The sequence below is a fragment of the Benincasa hispida genome, chromosome 1 (assembly GCF_027475165.1).
Source record: "Benincasa hispida cultivar pf3 chromosome 1, pf3_genome.v1.1, whole genome shotgun sequence".
Taxonomy (NCBI): Eukaryota; Viridiplantae; Streptophyta; class Magnoliopsida; order Cucurbitales; family Cucurbitaceae; genus Benincasa; species Benincasa hispida.
In genome coordinates, this window is record NC_143478.1 from 27,834,800 (window position 1) to 27,856,286 (window position 21,487).

The 21,487-nt window shown below is 40.2% G+C and overlaps 1 protein-coding gene and 2 pseudogenes across 2 annotated transcripts; 1 reads left to right on the top strand and 2 right to left on the bottom strand.

Moving 5' to 3' along the window:
* Positions 1–9,569: 9,569 nt before the first annotated feature.
* On the bottom strand, positions 9,570–11,663 carry LOC150038358 (uncharacterized; annotated as a pseudogene).
* Positions 11,664–14,204: 2,541 nt separating this feature from the next.
* On the top strand, positions 14,205–16,039 carry LOC120073675 (jagunal-like protein). Its single transcript, XM_039026482.2, has 6 exons — positions 14,205–14,535; positions 14,685–14,740; positions 14,878–15,001; positions 15,103–15,209; positions 15,554–15,623; positions 15,701–16,039. The coding sequence occupies exons 1-6, from the start codon at positions 14,454–14,456 to the stop codon at positions 15,778–15,780; spliced, it is 519 nt and encodes a 172-aa protein (XP_038882410.1). The 5' UTR covers positions 14,205–14,453; the 3' UTR covers positions 15,781–16,039.
* Positions 16,040–17,212: 1,173 nt separating this feature from the next.
* LOC120073670 (21 kDa protein pseudogene) lies at positions 17,213–18,294 on the bottom strand (annotated as a pseudogene). Its single transcript, XR_016531045.1, has one exon. The product of XR_016531045.1 is annotated as a 21 kDa protein pseudogene (transcript).
* Between the last annotated feature and the right edge of the window lie 3,193 nt (positions 18,295–21,487).

The following is a 21,487-nucleotide window of genomic DNA, read 5'->3' on the forward strand; positions in this document are numbered from 1 at the left end:
TTGCAGTGTCGTTCGTGCATCCTGATCGTCATGGGAGAGACCCCGCAAGGCTTACAACTCTCTCATGCTTTCACCCTAGGGAGTATCCCGATAAGGTCTACCTCATAGCACCATTCGCATACCTGATCGTCATGGAAGGGCCCCGCAAGGCTTATAGCTCTCCCATGCTTTCACCCTAAGGAGGATCTCGATAAGGTCTACCTTGTAGCACCGTTCGTATATCCTGATCGTTGTGGGAGGAGTCCCGCCAAGGCTTACAGCTTTCCCATGCTTTCACCCAAGGGAGGATCCCGATAAGGTCTACCTTGTAGCACCATTTGCATATCCTGATCGTCGTGGGAGAGTCCCTGCCAAGGCTTACAGCTTTCTCATGCTTTCACCCTAGGGAGGATCCCGATAAGTTCTAGCTTGTAGCACTATTTGCATATCCTGATCACCATGGGAGGGGCCCCGTAAGGCTTACAGCTCTCCCATGCTTTGACCTAGGGAGGATCCCGATAAGGTCTACCTTGTAGCATCGTTCGTATATCATGATCGTCATGGGAGGGGCCCTACCAAGGCTTACAGCTCTCCCATTCTTTCACCCTAGGGAGGATCCCAATAAGGTCTACCTTGTAGCACCGTTCGCATATCCTAATCGTCATGGGAGAGGCCCCGCAAGGCTTATAGCTCTCCTATGCTTTCACACTAGGGAGGATCCCGATAAGGTCTACCTTTTAGCATCGTTTGCATATCCTGATTGTCATGGGAGGTTCCCACCAAGGCTTACAGCTCTCCCATGCTTTCACCCTAGGAATGATCCTGATAAGGTCTACTTTGTAGCACCGTTCGCATATCCTGATCGTCGTGGGAGAAGTCTCGCTAAGGCTTACAGCTCTCTCATGCTTTCACCCTAGGGAGGATCCCAATAAGCTTTATCGTGTAGCACCGTTTGCATATCTTGGTCGTCGTGGGAGGGGTCCTGCCAAGGCTTACAGCTCTCCCATGCTTTTACCCTAGGGAGGATCCCGATAAGGTCTACTATGTAGCATCGTTCGCATATCCTGATCGGTGTGGGAGGGGCCCCGCCAAGGCTTACAGCTCTCCCATGCTTTTACCCTAGGGAGGACCTCGATAAGGTCTACCTTATAGCACCGCATATCCTGATCGTCGTAGAAGGGGTCCCGCCAAGGCTTACAGCTCTCTCATGCTTTCATCCTAGGGAGAATCCCGATAAGGTCTACCTTGTAGCACCATTCGTATATCCTAATTTTCGTGGGAGGGTCCCCGTCAAGGCTTACAGCTCTCCCATGTTTTCACTCTAGGGAGGATCCCGATAAGGTCTACCTTATAGCATCGTTCGCATATTCTGATCGTCATGGGAGGGGTCTCGCCAAGGCTTACAACTCTCTCATGCTATCTCACCCTAGGGAGGATTGCGATAAGGTCTGTCTTGTGGCATCATTTGTGCATCCTGATCGTCATGGGAGCATCTCGATCCCCCTAGGAATAATTTGATTTTTTTAGCCCTATGGTTGAAGCTCATTCCCTTGTGACCTTTTTTTTTTTTTTTTTTTGGCAGAACAATGGTTTGCTCCACCGAGCATGTCTCATCTGATGAGAGGCACTTCATGATTCTTAAAAATTGGAGTTAGCCCATGAAGGAAGGACTCAACCTTCCTGTGGCAAAATCATTAACCGGTCCTTTCGCTGATCGCTGGCCAAGTTTAAATGACAACATGATCCTTTTCAAACTATCAATGGAAATACCCTTGACCCGAGGAGAGCGTGCATGGATCCTGCAATCTTCTATTCATGAGGAAAGCCCTAACCCAAATAGAATGCTAACTCTCGGACGTCGCATAATTGAGGGTCAGGTCCGCTAGACCGTTGTGACAAAAGTCCCTAAAGAATTCGGCTTTGTTGAATATTACTGGGAGTGGCTTGAGGTTGTAGTAGGTCGAAACGAGTGATTCCTTCATGACATTAATTTGTTTTTCGCAGTAATGGCCTCCCTGTACACATATGATCGCAATGGTGACATAGTTCGAGCTTTATGTGAATCCTGGTGTCCTTCGACCAACACTCTTCATACTGCGGCGGGTGAAGCGTCAATTTCCTTATGGGATCTCTGGTTGTTCGGGGGCCTTCCAATCAAAGGAAGCTTTTACGAAGAAGTGATTCCCTCCCTCAAAGAGCTAACTGGTCACCATGACAAAGAGAAGTACTTGCTGAAAACGTGCGAACACCTTTTTCGAGCATATTTTTTGATAGTATGCTCGTAGAGAGAAAATTGCATGACTCCCACGAACATGATTCCTCAGTGTCTATCAACTCATGGATCTCTTTTTAGTTCCTAAGGGCTCGCAAATATGACAAGCTTGTTACACGGAAGCAAAAGAAAGCCTCTCAATCCCGGTCCACGCAAAATCCTGATGGTACGCGCGTTTCGAGATTCATCGAGCAAGGAGAACATGTTATTCGCGGAGCTAGACGTAGGAGACGAGTTGAAAGACAAGACCTATCTAGCCGCCTTTCTATCCTGCTGGTTATATCTTTTTGTATTTCCCCAGAAGGGAGGTTATCTTTGCCTCAGGGTCTTTAGAATGGCTTGCTTGATGGCTCATGAAACTGTTTATAGTCTTGTTGTTTCGGTCCTGGCTAACATCTATCACAGCCTAGGGTTGATAGCAGAGGCTTCGAACCCCATCAGGCGTATGGACTTTCACTTCCCCATGCATTATGTCTATGGTTGGCTGGCCCATTAATTCGACACCATTACCCCATTCCTACAGATGTTCGAGTTCCCAAGATGGCCCACTTTTCTGGCGAATGTGGCTCGATTTACTTCGACGAGTATGAGGTACGAGAATTTATCCATATCGGCGCAAGTATTCAGTGGCATGCAAGCATTCACAACAGGAGCAGACATGAACGCCTAACTGATAGTAGAGACCTACCTCTCCTGAAGTCCAATTATTTTTCCAGCATGCGATCAGGTTACTTATCCTCCCAATGTGGGGATGTCCGAGTTATAGAGTCGTATAGTCCCTTTCGCTTCGGTCGACAATTTGGCTTCCATCAGGACATTCCGAATGATATAGAGGGAATACCACCCGCCCTTACGCCAAAAAACGTTTTATATTACTGAAGAGTGTGTATGAAACACAAGCCCTCGTCTCAGGTATTCCTGCCGGCCCGTACATTGGATCTGCACACCCATGTTACCCCACGATTCAACGATTGGTGGTTAACAAAGCATAGGAACTACTTCAAATAGAATCGTCATCTGTTAGTGACTAGTGCTATTCCTTCCCCAGCACCACCAAGACTACCCAAAGGTAAAGGAATCAACCATGGAGGGAAGCAGCTTCGCCTGACTGAGGGGGCGGCAATGATGGCACAAAAAGATGTTTCTAAACCGATTGAGAAGGACAGTCGAAGTAGTACAGGTGACCATTATTGGAAGCGATGTTCCAAAAAACACAGGGCATCGGATGCCAATTTTTTTTTTAGCGGGCTCAGAATGATCCGGTGGCTCTTAACGCTCTCAACTCACTAGTATGTCATTTTTTATTATTATTATATATATATATTTTTGTATGATTTACATTCAGTCTCCCTTTTTTGTAGTCGCCTCTGAACTTCTCTTTCCAAGGACTTAAAGCATCACGAAGCAAATAATCTTTAATGGGCCCTTTTGTTGTTGACTCAGTCGTTGAGGGAGTTAGTACCTCTGAAGCGCTGCCAGTGGATCCCGTGCCAAGGTCCCGTCAAGCGTGTGTTATCCTCGGAGAAGTCCCTCATGCCAATGAGGCGGTGGTTGTCGGGAACATTGAAACATCAGATTTAGTAGCCAAGGAAACTAGGTGCCCCTTGGCGCCTGCGGCAGGAAGGGTTCTCCAACCCGAAGAAGCGTCGAGAGTCTTGGCAAGTCCAAGCGACAGTGAACTCCAGAGGCGAGAAAATAGGGCACCACCTCCGACCGTTCCCGAGATTTCCAAATTCTGAGCTGCCACTGTGGTTTTCGACATCCGACGCCATGCAACCTCGACCATGTGGGAGACTATGCACAAGAAGATCATGCATACTCTTTTCGAGAAGGTTCTTAATCTGGAGAAAGAAATGCATGAGATATTCCAAGCCATTTTCGACATTTGTGGTGCCAACCTCCCTCATCTCAAAGAACTTATAGATGAGTACTTTCGAAACGTGGAAAAGTATAATCAATTCTAGTTATCCTATTCCTCTCAGTTGCTCAGACAAGTAAGAAGCAACGTCTAGGTGAGGCCAAGTCTGATCTGGAGAAGATACTGTACGATGAGGTAGTGCTTTTGCTAAACGAAAGGCGCTCCTTGAACGCGACTCTTAGGCCTTCCAAGAAGAAGAGAAATTGTTAGCCAAGTTAAAGGTCATCAGGGTCGAATGGGAGGAAATATCACGGCTGATTTTTGAGAGCGAAGGCCTTTTGAATCGGCATAAGCTTGAGGCCTTAGAGATGCAAGGGGTGATAAACGAGCTCGAGACCACCCCAATCCTTTCTGACAAGGATGTCAAAGCTTTGGATGCCTTATGTCATATGTTATAAGCTATGCAGCAGAAGCTCGGTACCTTGACTTGACGTTGTTTGTCCTATTGGACTAGGCGTTCCTCAGTAGGCACTGGCCTTGGAATTTTTTTTTTTTTTTAAACTACTGGAGTCGACTATTGTAGCTGAAGTCTCTTATATGATTTTTTTTTTTTTGTTATTTCCTCAGTGATGCTTTCTGGCATCTTGTAGCCTCCTTTAAATTTTTGCTTCTCCTATTTGTTTATCTCTCATTGGACTCATGTACATGCACATATATATTTTTTTATCACATGACTGAATTTAAATTCTTTTAAGCTGCCTACGTACCCTTTATAATAATAGGGATCAAGTCATAACGTAGTTAAAAAAGAATGTTTTTTTTTTTTTTGCGCGACTGAACTTAAATTTCTTTAAGTTGCCTATGTATCCTTTATAATGACAGGGATCAAGTCGTAATGTAGTTCGTAAGGATTTTTTTTTTTTTTTACATTTGTTAAGCGTAAAACTTCTTGAGAAACTTGTCGTTGATTGGGCTAATTCTTAGCCCATCTTGATCAACTATCTTGTACGCTTCGTTTGTGACTTCTTTACAACATAGGGCTCATCCTATTTAGGTGTAAACTTATTCCCCGTATGTCTTGTCGTGATAATTGGTCTCCTTACAGCGAGCACTAGATCACCGACTTGAAAAGACCGAGGCTTTACATGCTTATCGAAGGCTTTAGACATTCGCACCTGGTAACATTCCAATGCTTGTTGAGCTTCCAAGCGTTTTTCATCCAGTGCTTCCAACTCTTGAAGTCGTAGTTTAGCGTTTTCCTCTGTAGTCAGCCCTTTTTGCACCGCCATTCTTAGCGATGGAATTTCTCTTTCCAAAGGAATGACAACTTCTACCCATAAACGAGAGAGTACAGGGTGACTCCTGTAGGGGTACGGTAAGTGGTGCGATAAACCCACAACGCTTCACCGATCTTCTCCTGCCAATATATCTTTGACATGGAAACAATTTTCTTCAGCAGGTTGCACAATGTCTTGTTAAATGCCTCAGCCAACCCATTTGCGGCGGCTTTATATATGGATGACTTGTACTGCTTGAATTTGAATTTTTCACACAACTTATCCATCAAACTGTTGGAGAATTGTCTCCCGTTATCTGTCACGATTCGATGGGGAATACCGTACCGATAAATGATATGAGTGCGGATAAAATCCACCACGTTTTCTTTCTTAGCTTCCCCTTAGCACGACAAAGTCAGCCCATCTTAAGAAGTAGTCAATGGCTACAAGGATGTAGGAGTGCCCTACTGACGACTTAGGGGTTATAGAGCCGACCAGATCAAGCCCCCATGCTTCGAAAGACCACGAGGCTATGGTCAAATGCAGAGGCTCGGGCGGTTGATGAATGAAATCTGCATGATATTGACAAGCTTCACACTTCTTTGCATAATCCATCGAGTCCTGGATCATTCCCGACCAATAGTAACCGATTCTTTTCAGCTGAAACAGTAGCTTTGGTCCAGCTTGATGCGCGTCGCATACGATATAGGACCCCTTTATAGTAAATGAAATGCGCGGCCCTCCTTCGAACCTCGGTTTTACGGCAGGGGTCATTCGGGAGCCTTTCATGCTCAAGGTAATCTATGATGGGCTGTCGCCAGTCTTCCTCATCGATTAGGTAGACTGATATCGCATTTATTTCCCCATATGCAATCCCAACTGGAGGTACAACCCATCTCCGCCAAAGCGCTATATTAAGGGGCACATTATCCAGGTCTGTTAAGGCAGTGGCTAGGTTTGCCAAGGCATCCGCTTTCTTATTCTCCGTCCTTGGGACATGTTCCAACGTCACACTTTCGAACTTTTCCATCAACTGACGAGCATAAGTGAAGTAGGGTTTCACGTCATCATACTTCACCTCGTACTGGCATAAGAGATGACTGATTATCAACTTTGAATCACCGAAGATCTTTATTCAAGTTACTCCAATCTCTAAGGCCATTTAGAGACCAATTATCAAGGCTTGGTATTTAGCGACGTTGTTTAAGCATAAGTCGACAAGTGCGAATAAGGCAGCATGTGCTTTTCTGGGGAAATGAGAACAATACCTGCCCTCGCACCACTTTTTCGTGCTGCACCGTCAAAGAACATGGCCCATCGTCCTGAGGTTTCTATGAAGAGAACTTCGTCATCGGGCAAGTCTTCACTTAACTCCCAATTCGATGGAACTGGGTGATCTACCAGGAAGTCGACCAATGTCTGCCCTTTAACTGCCCTTTACGATACATAAACAATGTCGTACTATTGAAGCATGATTACCCATTTGGCTAAACGTCCCGAGATGATCGGCCTGGACAAGACGTACTTGATGGGGTCGGCTTTCGCAATTAAATGGACTGTGAAGGCCTACATGTAGTGCCTCAACTTATCTATGGCGAAGAAAAGCGCAAGACACGTCTTCTCTATAGGGAAATAATTGATCTCGGCTCCATTCAGGGTTCTACTCAAGTAATAACGAGGCGTTCTTTTCCCTTTTCTCTTTCTTGTGCCGATAGTGCCCCCAATAATCTCTCTTGCGCTGCAATGTATAGTATCAATGGCTTGCCCACTACTGGGGCTCTTAAGATAGGAGGGCTGATCATGTACCTCTTTATGCTATCGAAAGCATTCTGGCAGGCCTCATTCTATTCGAATTTCTCTCTCTTCCTCATCAGTCTTTGAAAGGGTTGATACCGCCCTGCCGGGTTAGAAATAAACCTCTGGATGTAGGCCAGACGTCCCTACAAATTTCTCAACTCATGTAGAATTCTTGGTCTTGGCATCTTCTGGATGGCATCAATCTTGGATTGGTCTATCTCTATCCCTCAATGTCTCACAACAAAGCCCAGAAACTTTCCTGAAGTTACGCCGAATGTGCATTTGAGGGGGTTCATCTTTAACTGGTACTTTCACAGAAGATCGAACACGGTTCTTAGATCTTTCAAATGGTCCTATTGTCGCTTGGTCTTGACCAAAAGGTCACCCACATAGCACTCCATGTGTTTATGCAACATATTGTCAAACACCTTCTTTATGGCACATTGATAAGTAGCGTCAGCGTTTTTCAACCCGAAAGGCATTACCTTGTAGTAATATATCCCTTTTGGGGTTTGAAATGTCGTCATTTCCTCGTCTGCAAGGCCATTCGTATCTGGTTATACCCGAAAGATCCGTCCATGAAGGATAAGGCTTCATGTCCCGTTATCACATCGACCATGATCTCTGTGATGGGCAATGGAAAATCGTCTTTCGGACATGCGCTGTTTAGGTCGCGAAAGTCTACACAGACACGAAGTTGTCCATTCTTTTTTCTAACTGGGACAATGTTGGCTATCCATGTTGGATATTTAACTTCATGAATGAATCTGGCCTCGACCAGCTTATTGACCTTAACCTCAATCTGGGGGATAAGTTCTGGCCGAAAGTGTCGTTGAGCCTGCTTAACGGGTTGACACCCCTGTTTGATCACGAGATGGTGGACTGCTACTTTTGGATCTAGTCCTAACATCTCTTTGTATGACTAGGCGAAAACATCCCTATATTCGGTGAGTAAACTTATGTATTCATCCTCTTCCCCTTCCGAGAGGGACGCACTGATGAAAGTCGGACGGGGTTCTTCTACGATGTCCAGATTCACCTCTTTTAGCTCGCCCACCGTGGATTGAAAACCGTCTTCTAGACCTTGTGGAGTGTCCTCCGATTCCTCTTCGGTCATGCCTTCTTCAGATTCTTCAGTGATAGTGATGTGGTGGCACGAAGTTTCGCATTCCTCCTGCTCTAAATTTTCATTCTGAGGATTGGTGAAAACGACGTCGCGCCTCTTTACTTTGAGTGTGCCCTCACTTGTGTTTAGAGTAACGAAGCTCTTTCTCTTCATGCGTGAGGGGACGGTACTACAGATTTCTCCATCACTTCTTGCCTCTCCTGATGGCTTCTGGTCCGATGATGCTTTAACGTTTTTAAGGTCTATTCGTTGCCAGATGGACACTCGGGGTATCGGCCTCCTCTTTCTTATAGTCATTTCGGGGGTGTCAGCGCAGGCTTTTCCCTTCCCCTTTGTCTTACTAGGGACATACTGGTCGAGGGGATCTTCAGCCTTCTCGTGCTTCAGGCGATCAAAAATGGGAGCACGGGGTTTTCCTTCGCTCTTCTTTGGAACTATGTAGTCTCTCGAAGGCTGACAGTCACTCCACCACCGGTGATTGACAGATGATTTCCTCATTTCCTTCATTCGGCAAAGTCAACCTTCGAAAAACTGAACGTCGAGTAACTCTGGGAATAGTACGTGGGCTTCCTCTTTCTGCTTTTGTCATGTTTAACCTCTCGAAGACCAAGCCGCGTGTGACCGACGGTCTAATACGGTCGAAGGTCGAGGCTCTTTTATCTTTGCCCTTCTTTTCTCCTGCATCATCATTTCTTCTGCAGTGATATGTGCGAAATGAGACTCGGCCTCGGAGAACGGATTAGAATTTACTTCAACCCTCTTAATCCCATTTTGGTAAAACTTGAAACACTGATGTAGTGTCGATGTAATCACACCATTCCCAGGAATCTAAGGGCGTCCTAATAGTAGCTTATAGGTGGTCTTTGAGTCTATCACATGAAACAATGCGTCTGCCTTCAGATCACCAATGAGGAGTTCCAAGCGTATCATGCCTATCGCCCTTTGGTTGCCTTGATTGAAACCCTAAATTACTAATTTTCTATTTGATACCTCTTCCATGAGGATGCCCAACTGTTTCATAGTCATCTTAGACATTATATTGACGGCAGATCCATTATCGATAAGGATTCGACTCACTCTCTATTCTCGAATATATCCAGAGACGTACAAAGGCCTATTATGCAATTTGGATCCCAGTAGCAGATCTTCGTCTGAGAAGCCTATGGATGTGCAACATGAGGCATAAGCATGTGCTGCGGAGGTTGATGCACCAGATGCGTTGGATTTTAACAGTGCCTCAATGAGGGTCGTCTTAGCTTCTCACGGGAGTGAGAGCAGGTCATCTATGTTGAATGGTGAAGAACCCTTTGGTTCTCCTGTCGACTTTAATGGGCCTAGAATGGTATCTTCTTCTTCCATGGTACTGACAGCATGACATGCAGCAGCCTCTAGCATCTCCTCTGAACCCCAATTGCAGAAGTTCTTCGAGAGGAAAACTGCTAACGTCATCTGTTGTCTGGGACGAGGAACATCCTCATCTCTCTCGTCAATAGCTTTGGGCCTCCAAGCCTTCTTTCTATCCTTCCTTTTTTGTGTCTTGTTCCCTCTCTTGTAGCTTCTATGAGAGCGTAGCTCTTTTTGGGTAGAGTTCAGTCTTTCCTTCTTACGGTGCGCCACAAGGGTCCAACCTTCATTATCGTCATCATCAGCGCGCTCTCCTCTGTTTTGAGGATCTATAGCTTAGACCTCCTGCTGAAACTGCACTACCACAGATTTGAAGGTCCCAAACTGGACCGAGCTCTCTGTTTCTTCATAATATATGATCGGTGCCGCCACGCTTGGTGTTACTGTCACTGCAGCATGATTCGTTTGGACCACCTCGTCTAAATCCAGCTCTATTTTCCTCTCACGGGCCAATTTGAGGATCAATTCCTTCAGTACAAAACATTTTTCGACTGGGTGGCTAATAACTCTGTGATACTTGCAATAGTTAGGATCATCCACTTTGTCAGCTTGTTCCAGTCGTTTACATTCTGGTAGTTGGATAAGGTGGTTCTCTAGTAATTGCTCAAGCATATCCGCAACGTCAGAGTTAGGGAATAGGTAGACTTTTTCCTGTCGCTCTTTAAGGGTTAGGCGACGTCTTTCACCTCCTTCGTCTTTCTTTTCTACCTTCTTTTCTTTTCCTTACAAGGAGAACTTCAACGGGGTCGTATTAACGACCATTGATTCCTTTGTGGTACTTTTCACAATTTTCTCAGCGCCCTTCACCTCCTTCTTGTCTTTCTTTGGTTCGTGACTCAAGAAGTCCCTCGTTCCCCTATTGGCGATACTTAGCTCCATGTCGTCAGCACGGGTCACCAATTCTTCAAAGGTACAAGGCTTTATTCCCTGCAGGATATAGAGGAGTTCCCAATGCATACCCTGCGTGCACATGTCCACAGCAGATAATTCGGTGAGTCGATCTTTGCAATCCAGACTCAAAGCTCTCCATCGGTTGATATAGTCGACGATCGACTCCCCTTTCCATTGTTTGGCATTTTTCAGCTCCATCATGCTGATGGTGCACCTAGTGCTGTAAAAGCGATTCAAGAATTCTCTTTTAAGTTGCTCCCACCTGTCAATCACATCAGGCTCTAAATCTATGTACCAGTCAAAGGCGTTTCCTTTGAGGGTTCTGATGAACTACTTGACTAGTAGATCTCCCCTTGTTCTCGCATTCTCGCATGTTTCTACGAAGTGGGCGATATGTTGCTTTGGGTTGTCCTTTCCATCGAATTGCTGAAACTTTGGGGGTTGATACCCTACAGGCATTCTCAGATTGTCGATCCTCTGGGTGTATGGCTTAGAATACATGAAGGAAGTTTGAGTCGGTCCTCCATATTGAGCTCTTATGGAGGTCATGATCATATCTTGCAGTTGTTGGATTGACAAAGAAGCCATCGAGGTTGACTGTTGCAGTTGGTTTTCTTGCAGCACGGTCTTCCCCTTGTTAGTTGCTTTGACCGTGGGTGTTTGGCTTGATTCAATAGCCTCTCGAGACTGCATTTGTTCTCTCAGGGAAGCGATCTCATGGTCTCGCTTCTCGACGACTTTCATCAGAAAGTTAATCTTCCTTTCCATTTCTACCATGGTCGCTTCTGCCGTCACATCTGCCATCATGACAGAAATCACATTCGGCGGTGTATCTCTTTTCGGCTTGCTGGAGGCGGAAATAGAGTTGTCAAACAAAGGGTTTTCCTTGATGACAACCCCGCTTTGTGGGAATTCCATCATTTGCCTCAAAATATTGTGGGCAATGAGGGAGTTCTGCTCTTGCTCCTGCGTGACTTCTCTTGAATGACTGCGGGTGATAGGTCCCATGTACAAGCCGTTTGTGGAGGAAGCTTTGGATGTCATCTTCTTAGGTGCCATTTGTCTTGTTTGGATACTGAGAGAGAGATGAGAGGTAGAGAGGTCCCACTGGACGTGCCAATTTGTTCACACGAGGCTTCCGGAGAAACTTGTTTCATGGAGTTGAACTTGAGTTGGTGTTGATTTTGAAGTTGATTTGATGCGATGTGGTTCGATCTCTAATACTTGATCCTCTGATTCTCTCTCAGTTGGGTGAATGTGCTTGACTTCAAGAAGAAAAGCACCAAACATTCTTGAAGTAGAAGTCTGGAAGAGTCTTTGTGTCTTCAAGGGTCTTCGGTCTTCTAGGAGTGCAGCTTCAGGAGTTTTGGGAGTCTTCTGCTTGTTGATGAATTCTCTTTGGGCTCTCTGAATGTAGAAAATGTTGACCCTGAAATGAGAAGAGTGCCTCTATTTATAGGACTCTCTGATGGGCTTCATGGGTTTGGGCCTTTGGTTGGTCCATGGGCATAGCCTTTGGCCCAGTTAATTGGATTTAGGCCTGATTTGACATTTGGGTCAAATTCAACCTATTTTTGGGCTTAGTTGAACTTTGACCCAAATAATAATATCAAATTGGGCCAAATTAATCTTATCTGATTCAACGGTCATGATAAAACTACGTGGCGTCATCAAAATTTGTCTTCAACTTCAATTCAGGACATATGTCAAAATCTAATTGGACCCAAATTTAATGATTTAAAATTTCATCATTATTTAGTAAATGACGTGGCAACTTGTGATTGGTCCAAAATTTCCCATTCAACACGGACTACATTACATATGTAATGAAAATATATTAATTTCACATATGCCACAGTATAGAAGCGTGTTTATTTTTATGCGTACATATGTATGTACTAATTAGTACTTTGATCCAAAACGTGTGAGATTCAATCATTGTACTACAAAGTAGTATATACCACAATGCACCACCCTTGAAAATATAAAGAATAAAATCATAGAAATCATGGATTTTTCCCCATTCCTTTTTCCTTTTCCTTTTAAATCTATATATTACCAATTGGCTCATTTGTGGAAAAAAATAGAGAGCTGATGAGAGAAATAATAAAATAAAACATCTCATTTTGAAAAATAGCAAAAAACAAAAACTTTTGAAATTAGAAAAATGGTAAAAATGATTTTTAGAATTATTAATTACGAATTAACAATCGACCCTGATTCAAAAAATCTAAAATTTAAATCCTACCATTTTTTACTAATTCAATCAAGATTCTATTAACTATATTCCTATAGAATTATATAGTAAAATATCTATTAACCACAAAAAAACACACAATATTTTCAAATATTGAACATGAAATTACTTTTTGAAAAAAAATAGCAAAACACAAATATTTTTCTCTCAGAATAACTATTAGTCCTATACTAAAGTAACTAAAATTTGTATATTCAATGAAATCGAACAACCAATTTTAACATGATCAACCACAACATAGACACTTTAGCTTATATTTGCACCTCATATCAAAAGTCAACATATACATATACAATGTATTTAAAATAACAAATTATCAGTCCTTGATTCTGAACTCCATAAATAGATTATATTAAAAAATAGCTAAGCACACCTCATATCATTTTGGAATTTTTAATGAAAATGTTTGATATTTTAATCGGATTGAAAATGAGATTAAAAATCCGATTAAAAAAATAAAAATATTTTAGTCATTAACCCTGAGCAGGAGTTTTGAATGGGCTAAATCTAACTTACAATAAAAGACCTAGTTTGACATTTAAGAAAAACTAATGAAAAATGGCTTAACACCATTTCGAAGACACAAAGTTGGATTAGATGGTAATATGGACCCGATGGACTTTTTCCATCTAAAATATACAAACTAAATAATGTCTAAATAACATAATACTTGGTATTTTTAAGAAATATATGGTATTGCTAGGCAATTGATCGGAAGTTGTATTGTCCACCTAATTATCTTCGATCCTTAAACTCTCATCTTATATTCAATTAAATATAATCTATCTAAATTATTCTTCCCCACTTCCTCTATTGCATACTTCTTGATGTTGATTTGGTATAATATCCTAAATTAAACTCATACGGTTAATTTCTCCATTGCTATCACTATTAGACTTTTCTTCTGCCATTCACATCTCTTTCAAAAATCATCTAATGAAGAGGTATTGTAATTAAAGTGTGGAGTGGAGAAATCGAATCTCAAACTACGAGGTTGATAATATGAACATCTACGCTCTTGTTGGCATATCACATAGTTAGAATTTGAACACAATTGTTTTAGCAAATATACTCCAAAAAATTTTTGCAATGTCGAGAATCCAAGACATTATACAAATCATTTAAAATTGAATCATCAAGGGGGTGAGGCAATCTAAGTTCAATCTTGTTGTATACAGAGCGAAATTGATTTAATATATGGAAAGATTTTCTTTTTATAAAAAAAATATTATGTAATTGAATTTCATCTTTGGTGAAAGATAGATTTAACCAAAAAAGATTTGGTTACATTGTAAGACGTGTTTGAATACCAAAAACCTAAATCACGTGCTCCACAACAATTTGCTAAAATTCTCATAAAATTTCGGTTGGGCCATTTTTGGAATTGAAACCTCTCCAATTTCCCTTTTGGGTTTCTAATGACGTGAAAACTGGGCCACCTCGGTCTATATCGGGTTGAAGGCCCAGGCCCAAATTTCTTATACAGCCCAGAGTGCATCCCTATCTTTTTGACATTGTTGGTTTGGTTGAGGAATCCACTAAAATCCAGAAACCAAATCCAACCGTCCGGTTGTTCAGTCCCCACCAACGAGATGAATCTGAGGAAACCGGCTGCCGGAAGGCCATCTGGAACCGATGGCTCTGATTTTTCCTATCGTATGGTCGTCGATTCTCGTAAGTTCCCTCAATTTCTTCGACCAAAAACTTCCGGGATCGTCTAGCCCTAATTTTTCAGTCATTGGAACTGCGTTAGGAAATGGGATTCATTTACCTTTCTTTAATTGTCTTTTTGGATTCAATTTGACGGATTTTTCTAATTCTAGGGTATCAAAAGGTTGCCAAAGGGAAATCTCGTTTCCATACTCTGATTTTAGCTCAGGTACATTACCCCATCTAATGATCTTATAATCTGTCCATGTCTTGCTGATGTTGGTTTTTACTTGTTCAATAAAATGGGAGCCAATGCACCTCTTGTGATTGTTGTACTCTAATTTGGTCTGTTCGATTCTACTGCAGGTTATCATTCAATTTTGTGGAGTGGTATACTTGTTTATATTGACATCAAAAAAAGAGACTCCCGATAAACTTGCTATTTCATCTGCTATCACTGGTTTCTTTTCATTGTTGGTTGGAGAACTAGGTTGCTAGTGATACTATTACCATTTTTTTGTACCAAATTTCTTACATATCTTTATCTGTTTCAACAGTAATGGTTTATTGTTTCACAATGTTTTGTTGAAGGTCGAAGGCACAGCCGTGCAAGTCTTTTGAAAGTATATATGATTACTTCATCCCTTGCACTCCTACTACTTTTTGTTGATGTCTCTCAGGGTAATTATACATTTGAGGTAAGAAAAGCTGATTCATTTTCTAATTTTCTGCTCAAGTAAGAGTCAAATCAAATGTAAATGTTATCGAGCAACACCCAACTGGAATTATTATGAGTGCTGGCCAGTCGACAATGAATTAAAATAGGCATCCACCTTTGTATTTCCCATTAATAGCCATGTCTCCTTCAAGATTGTATGGTTGTTGAGACTCCAAAGATTTTGATTGTTGGCCCTCTTACCATTGGCATCTAACATTGAAAATGATGGGAAGAGCAGCTTTATAGCCTTGGATCATAGCTTCCATGTGGTAATGTCTATTATTCATCATTCTAACTGAGTTTTAAATCTCATGAACCATTTAGGGTATTGGGGATCTAAGTAATTGGCAAACAAAGCAGCTCGAACTTTTCGAGATGATCCGCATTTCTCTTGGTGGGTATCTTCATTGTTTTTCATGCACTCAATAAGTATGAAGACTAACACTGAGATTCTGATATTTCTTCAAACAGGGGCTCTGCTTCAAATATTTTCAATCAGCACAGTGATTTCCCTCATCTGTAACATGTCTCCTCCAAAACGTGCCTCTTAAATTATTGTGTACCAATTACCAAACCATTGTCCTTCCAACGACTCTTCTGGATTCTGTGTCCAAAAATCATGTAAAAGAAAGCTTGAATTTGTCTTTCCTACATCATTTTTGAAGAAATGTTTCACTTGGGGAGCCTTATTGAGAATTTGATGAAATTTTGTATGTTGAAATCACTTGGGGGCCCTTATTGAGAATTTGATTTTAAAAAAGTACTTGGTGGGATTGACAATGATTGAACTCTTTGTTACATTTCTTTTAAGTCCTGGGCTATACTTGAATTGCTTAAAATGCGCATTTAATTATGTTGAATTAGTGTTATTGTGTCTAAAAAAATCTCTTCGAATCTACCTTTTATTTCTTGTCATCCTCTTTTTTGGACAATTAAGTTGGCAGTTTATGGCCACTTGCATTTGTAATATATGTATATATATTGTTCACATGTTCTTGCTTTTCCTTGTGGACACAGTTGGTTAATTCCAAATTGGAATAAGTAATTTATTGTTAAGAGTCTTCGAATCTATCATGAAAGAGACCCAAAAGGATTGAGATGTTAGTAATTAACGTCCAATTCAGGAGATATTTTTTATCTTCTTTGAAACTGTTTTCCTTTCCAATTATTTTGATTGATTTCATAATCATGAATAGTTATTAATTTATACAGTATTGATTTTGCAGTTCACATGCTACTTTTCAATATAGCTTGTTTAATTTATTAGATATTTATGCATTTTATATTAATGAGATTCCAAAAAACTCATGGGTTGGGGTCCGTGAGACCCATCCCGAATGGGGAGGAAAATCTTCGAATACATGGGGAATGGGGAGGGAGTGGAGATTTTTTATATATATAGTGTAGACTTTGGTAGGATAATTATGGAGGTTTTATTTATTTAAGTTTAAAATTTTATTACTTTAATTCCTTAGATGTTATGATATTTAAGAAATGATATTCTAATTGTTGAATTTTAATTTATAAAAAATATGAGAATTTAGCTTTTTAATTATATCTTTTTAAATTGAATGTATATTATTGTTTTTATTACCAAAATTTATAATATTTTATTTAAAGGAAAGTTGTATTGGATATGTTTAAGGAACTGTTAGAAAAAATGATGGTGGGAAACGCGAGGAACCTGATCTCGAGACCGTTCCCTGGAGGAATCCACACCTCCTTCCCCACAGAGAAATTCATGAGGATGGAAATGGAATAGGGGACGGGGACTGGGAGGGCTTCCCCGTCCCCTTCCCGATCCATCTTGTAGACATTTCTATCCACAAATCACAAAGGTTTAATCACTTTGATTTTATTTCACAACATAAATTACTTGAAAATCTATTACGGCAATGTTAAACAGACTCCAATCTGTTTAAACTTGGTTCATTCCTACTCATCGATGTGTATGCAGGTTTTTAGATTCTGCTACAAATCATCTCCACACAAACCCTAATTAACTTCAATAAATTCAAAATCCAATAATACATGCTCTTAATAATGCAACAATAACTCCAATCTCCACACATAAACCCCAATTAAACCTATTACTAAGTATACAATACTATGACAAAAACTCCACCCTCTAACTAAATATCATACTTACAATTGCAACTTTCATATCTCACATCGGACTATAGTACACACAAACCCATCTCAACTTTTAGTTTGTTTTTCTCAATAAAATGGGTGCAGTTGGAATGCAGCTAATAAAGATCGGCAATCCGGTTGATCAAAGAGAGAGCATTACTAGTCAACTGTGCAATGTTGACAATCCTAGTCCTAACCGTAGCCTTAACGCCGCCGTTCACCACCTTCCCCTGAAACCCTTCGCTACAAGTGGTCTCATCGGTGAGGGCGGCGCTGACCCAAGTCTGAACATTGCTCATAACAAGATCGAAATCGTGGCCACGGAGCTTCGGCATCTCGGAAATGGAGGCGGCAAGGGAGTCGACAGAATCACTCAATTCTTCCAAACAGTCGTTCAGAGCAGAGACATCTCTGGAGGGGAGGCCGTGGGCGTGGGAAAGCTTGAGGATTTGAGTGGCGGCGGACTTGACGGAGGAGAGGGAGACGGAGAGGGCGGCGGTGGCTAAAAGGCGAGGGCTCGTTTGGATGGCATTAGCGTGGACTGAAAGAGAGGAAAAACAGAGACGAGGGTATGTGGTGGAACTGCATGAGCTTTTTATGAACTCTGTGCTACTTTGTGGAGTTATGGCTGAATGAATGAATGTTAATTGGAGAATTAATTGGAAAAGAATCAAAATTTTCTTGGAATTTGAGACACCCATCTCTGTTTCTTAATATAAATGAATGGAATTAAGGAAGAAGGGGAAGTGGTGAGGGGAAGAGGAGAAATGGGTTTTGTATTTATAAGCAAATGAAAAAGGAATGAAACGTTTTGTAAGGACCCATGTATTCATACACATGAAAGCTCTAACACACAAATTAGAAAGAATTAGAGGGGAAATTAGAGAAAATAGTCATTTTTCAATTTGGCCATATGGCCATAGGATAGTTTTGTACGTGAATTCAAAATTTTGCCCGTTATTTAGTAACTACTTACACCATTCGATTTTCAAGTTTTTATTTTTTATAATTAAGTTGATAGACATTGTTTTCACTAATAGTTTAAAGAACCAAATCAAAATTTGAAAAATAAAAGTAGTACTTTTGAAAATTTTGTTTTTATTTATAGAATTTGGTTAATAATTCATACTTAAAATGATGTAAATCATGATAAGAAATAGAGAGTATATAGGTTTTATTTTCAAAAACTAAAAACAAAAAGCGAAATGGTTATCAAACAGTGTCAAAGAATCTTTAAAAGTAAGTGGGAACAGAAAGTATTGACAAAAATAGGTAGTTTTGAAGGGTAAGGGAAATCACGTACTCGATACACGATTAGGCTTTAATCCAGTCAGCACCACATCAGCACAGTCGGTGGATTGATCAAGCACATACTCGTGGATCGGGTCCACGATTTCCATAATCGTGGACCGGGTCCACAATTACTTTTTCTTTTTTTAATCAATTTAACTGTTTATTTTATAATTTTTAGCAACAAATATATTTATTAATAAACTTAATTATATATTTAATCTGCCATGAAAACTTAATTATTAAACTTAATTATATATTTATTAATAAATTTAATTATATATTTAATCTGCAATGAAAACTTAATTATATATTTTAGCAACATTGAGTGTCTTGTTTGTTGAATAATAGTTTCTAGGTTGACCAATGTTTGGTCACGCATTGAACCCAACTCTGGTAAATTGTGTTATGCTAAATATTATTAACGTAAAATTATTCTATACAATGAAAAAATTAATATTAAACAATATTCATATCATATATTTGGGAAATGTTTGATTTTATATCTCTTACCATACAGTAATAGTAAGTGTCGTCAGATGTGATAAATCGCCTCGTGATTGAATCGTACCAGGAAAAGTAGTCATCTGATACAATTGGTCTATTTGTTAGTTCTCCCTGTGCACAACAATCATGTCGTGCATGCAAATAGGATATATATTCCGCATGAATTCGACGCCAGTCTTGGTCATGCTTACCTCTCAAATCAATATGGTGTAGTGTTGTTAGTGTATAGCACAATGAAGATACCGTTTGTCACAGATCGAACTGTCTCAACACACAATCTGAATGATGTCACTCTACTATATGGAAGCATATAAGAGGACTAACGGTCAATCAAATGTCTTGACCATTACGACAGGAATCAGGTAGTGATGACCAAATATCTTGTGTGTATGGCGTCCAATTAATCTAGAAAAAAAAAAAAAAGATAATTATACACCCATAATTGACCAAATTTTTTAAATATTCATTTATATATACATTTATTACCTAATTGTGCATCAGTCTGTCAAATATTTTTCAATATACTAGCAACATATTTGTTGATTGTTCAGAAGCAGCTAATACACTAATCCATTTAAAATTATATAAAAAAAAATACAATTAATTTATATTCTTACATAAAATGATAACGAAATAAATATATAAATAAAATAATATTTGCACTAAGTGGATGATGACCTGAGGCCTGTAACTGGACTTATGGTGCTATAATTTGAAATCTATCATAAGCCCATACCTGTAATAGTATCAACGACCCCGCTATTTCCAACACTTGTGCATTGGTAGCTCGACAAAGTTCTCTATAAAGCCATGCAAGATAGACACCACCTCACGAGTATGTACCAGCATGCTCGAAATCAGATAGTAGAGGGAGAAACAAAAGATGTACTAGAGTGTTTGACTTGTCAACGAACAAAAATTTGCCAATAAACTGCATAATGTATGCTCGTGCATACCTACGTACGTTGATGTCATCGGCATCGAGAGGTAATTCTAGAAACTGGGATGCCAACCATGGGATGCTCAATCTCGAGCCTTTCAGATCATCTGGTAGAACGTCCAAGAGCTCGTCACAAACAGTTTTCTAATTATATTGTAATGAACCTGTCAAAGGTTCTCCGTATACTCTTAACTCAAACTGAATAGCAACATCCTATAACGTAATCGTATATTCCCCACAAGGAGAGGTAAAATGTGTGGGTTTCTGGTCTCCAACGCTCGACTAAAATAGTTATGAGGTGTCAATCAAGTTGGATAAATCTGATCTGTGCAACCCCAAGAAAACCAGCCCGTTCAACATAGGGAATAATACGTGAATCAAATGGGATAGTATGTTGTGCAGATATCTCCCTTCTCCGACAACCCAAAACTATGGTAGAAGAACTATCTCATATCGATTGTGAACGATGGGTATTTTGTTGATATAGTTGTACAGGATTAGAAGGACTGAGCTCTATTACCTAAGAAGTTCAAATTACATTACATAACAAAAATTCATTACATAAAAAATACAATTACATTAAAAACACAAGTACATAAAAAATACAATTGCATAAAAAATACAATTACATTAAAAACAAGTACATAAAAAAATAAAATTATATAGAAAATACAATTACATTAAAAACACAAGTCCATAAAAAAATACAATTATATAAAAAATATAATTACATTAAAAACACAAGTACATAAAAGATACAATTACATTAAAAACACAAGTACATAAAAAATATAATTATATAAAAAATACAATTACATTAAAAACACAAGTATATAAAAAAAAACAATTACATAAAAAATTCAATAGCCCGAAGAGGAAACACCTAATGTACGTTGTGGACAAGTATGTTTGTTATGTCCTCCCTTGCAAATTGTACATCGAACTTTTTGGCTTGCCTCTCTCCAGTCCATTTTATTATGAATGCACGTACTTTTTTGTCGACTTGTTCTCTTAGTAAGTCAGCATTCGGACAAACTTCTGTAAATGATAATTCTGGCCAATAATTTGGGTGTTATATTGGATGGAAGTGACCCTCATAACATCGCTTGAAGTGGGACAACTTGTAGCATTCATCAATAAGAGGTATGCATGTCAAACGCATATAATTACAAACTACAATTACATGAGAACATGGAATCTTGAATGACTGCCACAGAACAAGTTCCTTCTCTCAAGATCAAAACTTGTGTGCGTTGTCCTTTATAGGGAGAAATCATACTTATGTCAGTTTGTACTTCAAAAGTTTGAGTTTCCATGTCAATAGATGTCACTGTGTGTGCAAATGCTCATTTTCCCCATCTTTTAAGCTTTCTCATGGCATATTTTGT

Bases quoted from the DNA above. Each gene is read 5' to 3' on its own strand.
- LOC120073675 (XM_039026482.2), top strand. From the start codon at position 14,454: ATGAATCTGAGGAAACCGGCTGCCGGAAGGCCATCTGGAACCGATGGC. The intron at 14,536-14,684 runs GTAAGTTCCCTC...TTCTAATTCTAG, and splicing joins TCGTATGGTCGTCGATTCTC to GGTATCAAAAGGTTGCCAAA. The intron at 15,624-15,700 runs GTGGGTATCTTC...TTCTTCAAACAG, and splicing joins GATGATCCGCATTTCTCTTG to GGGCTCTGCTTCAAATATTT.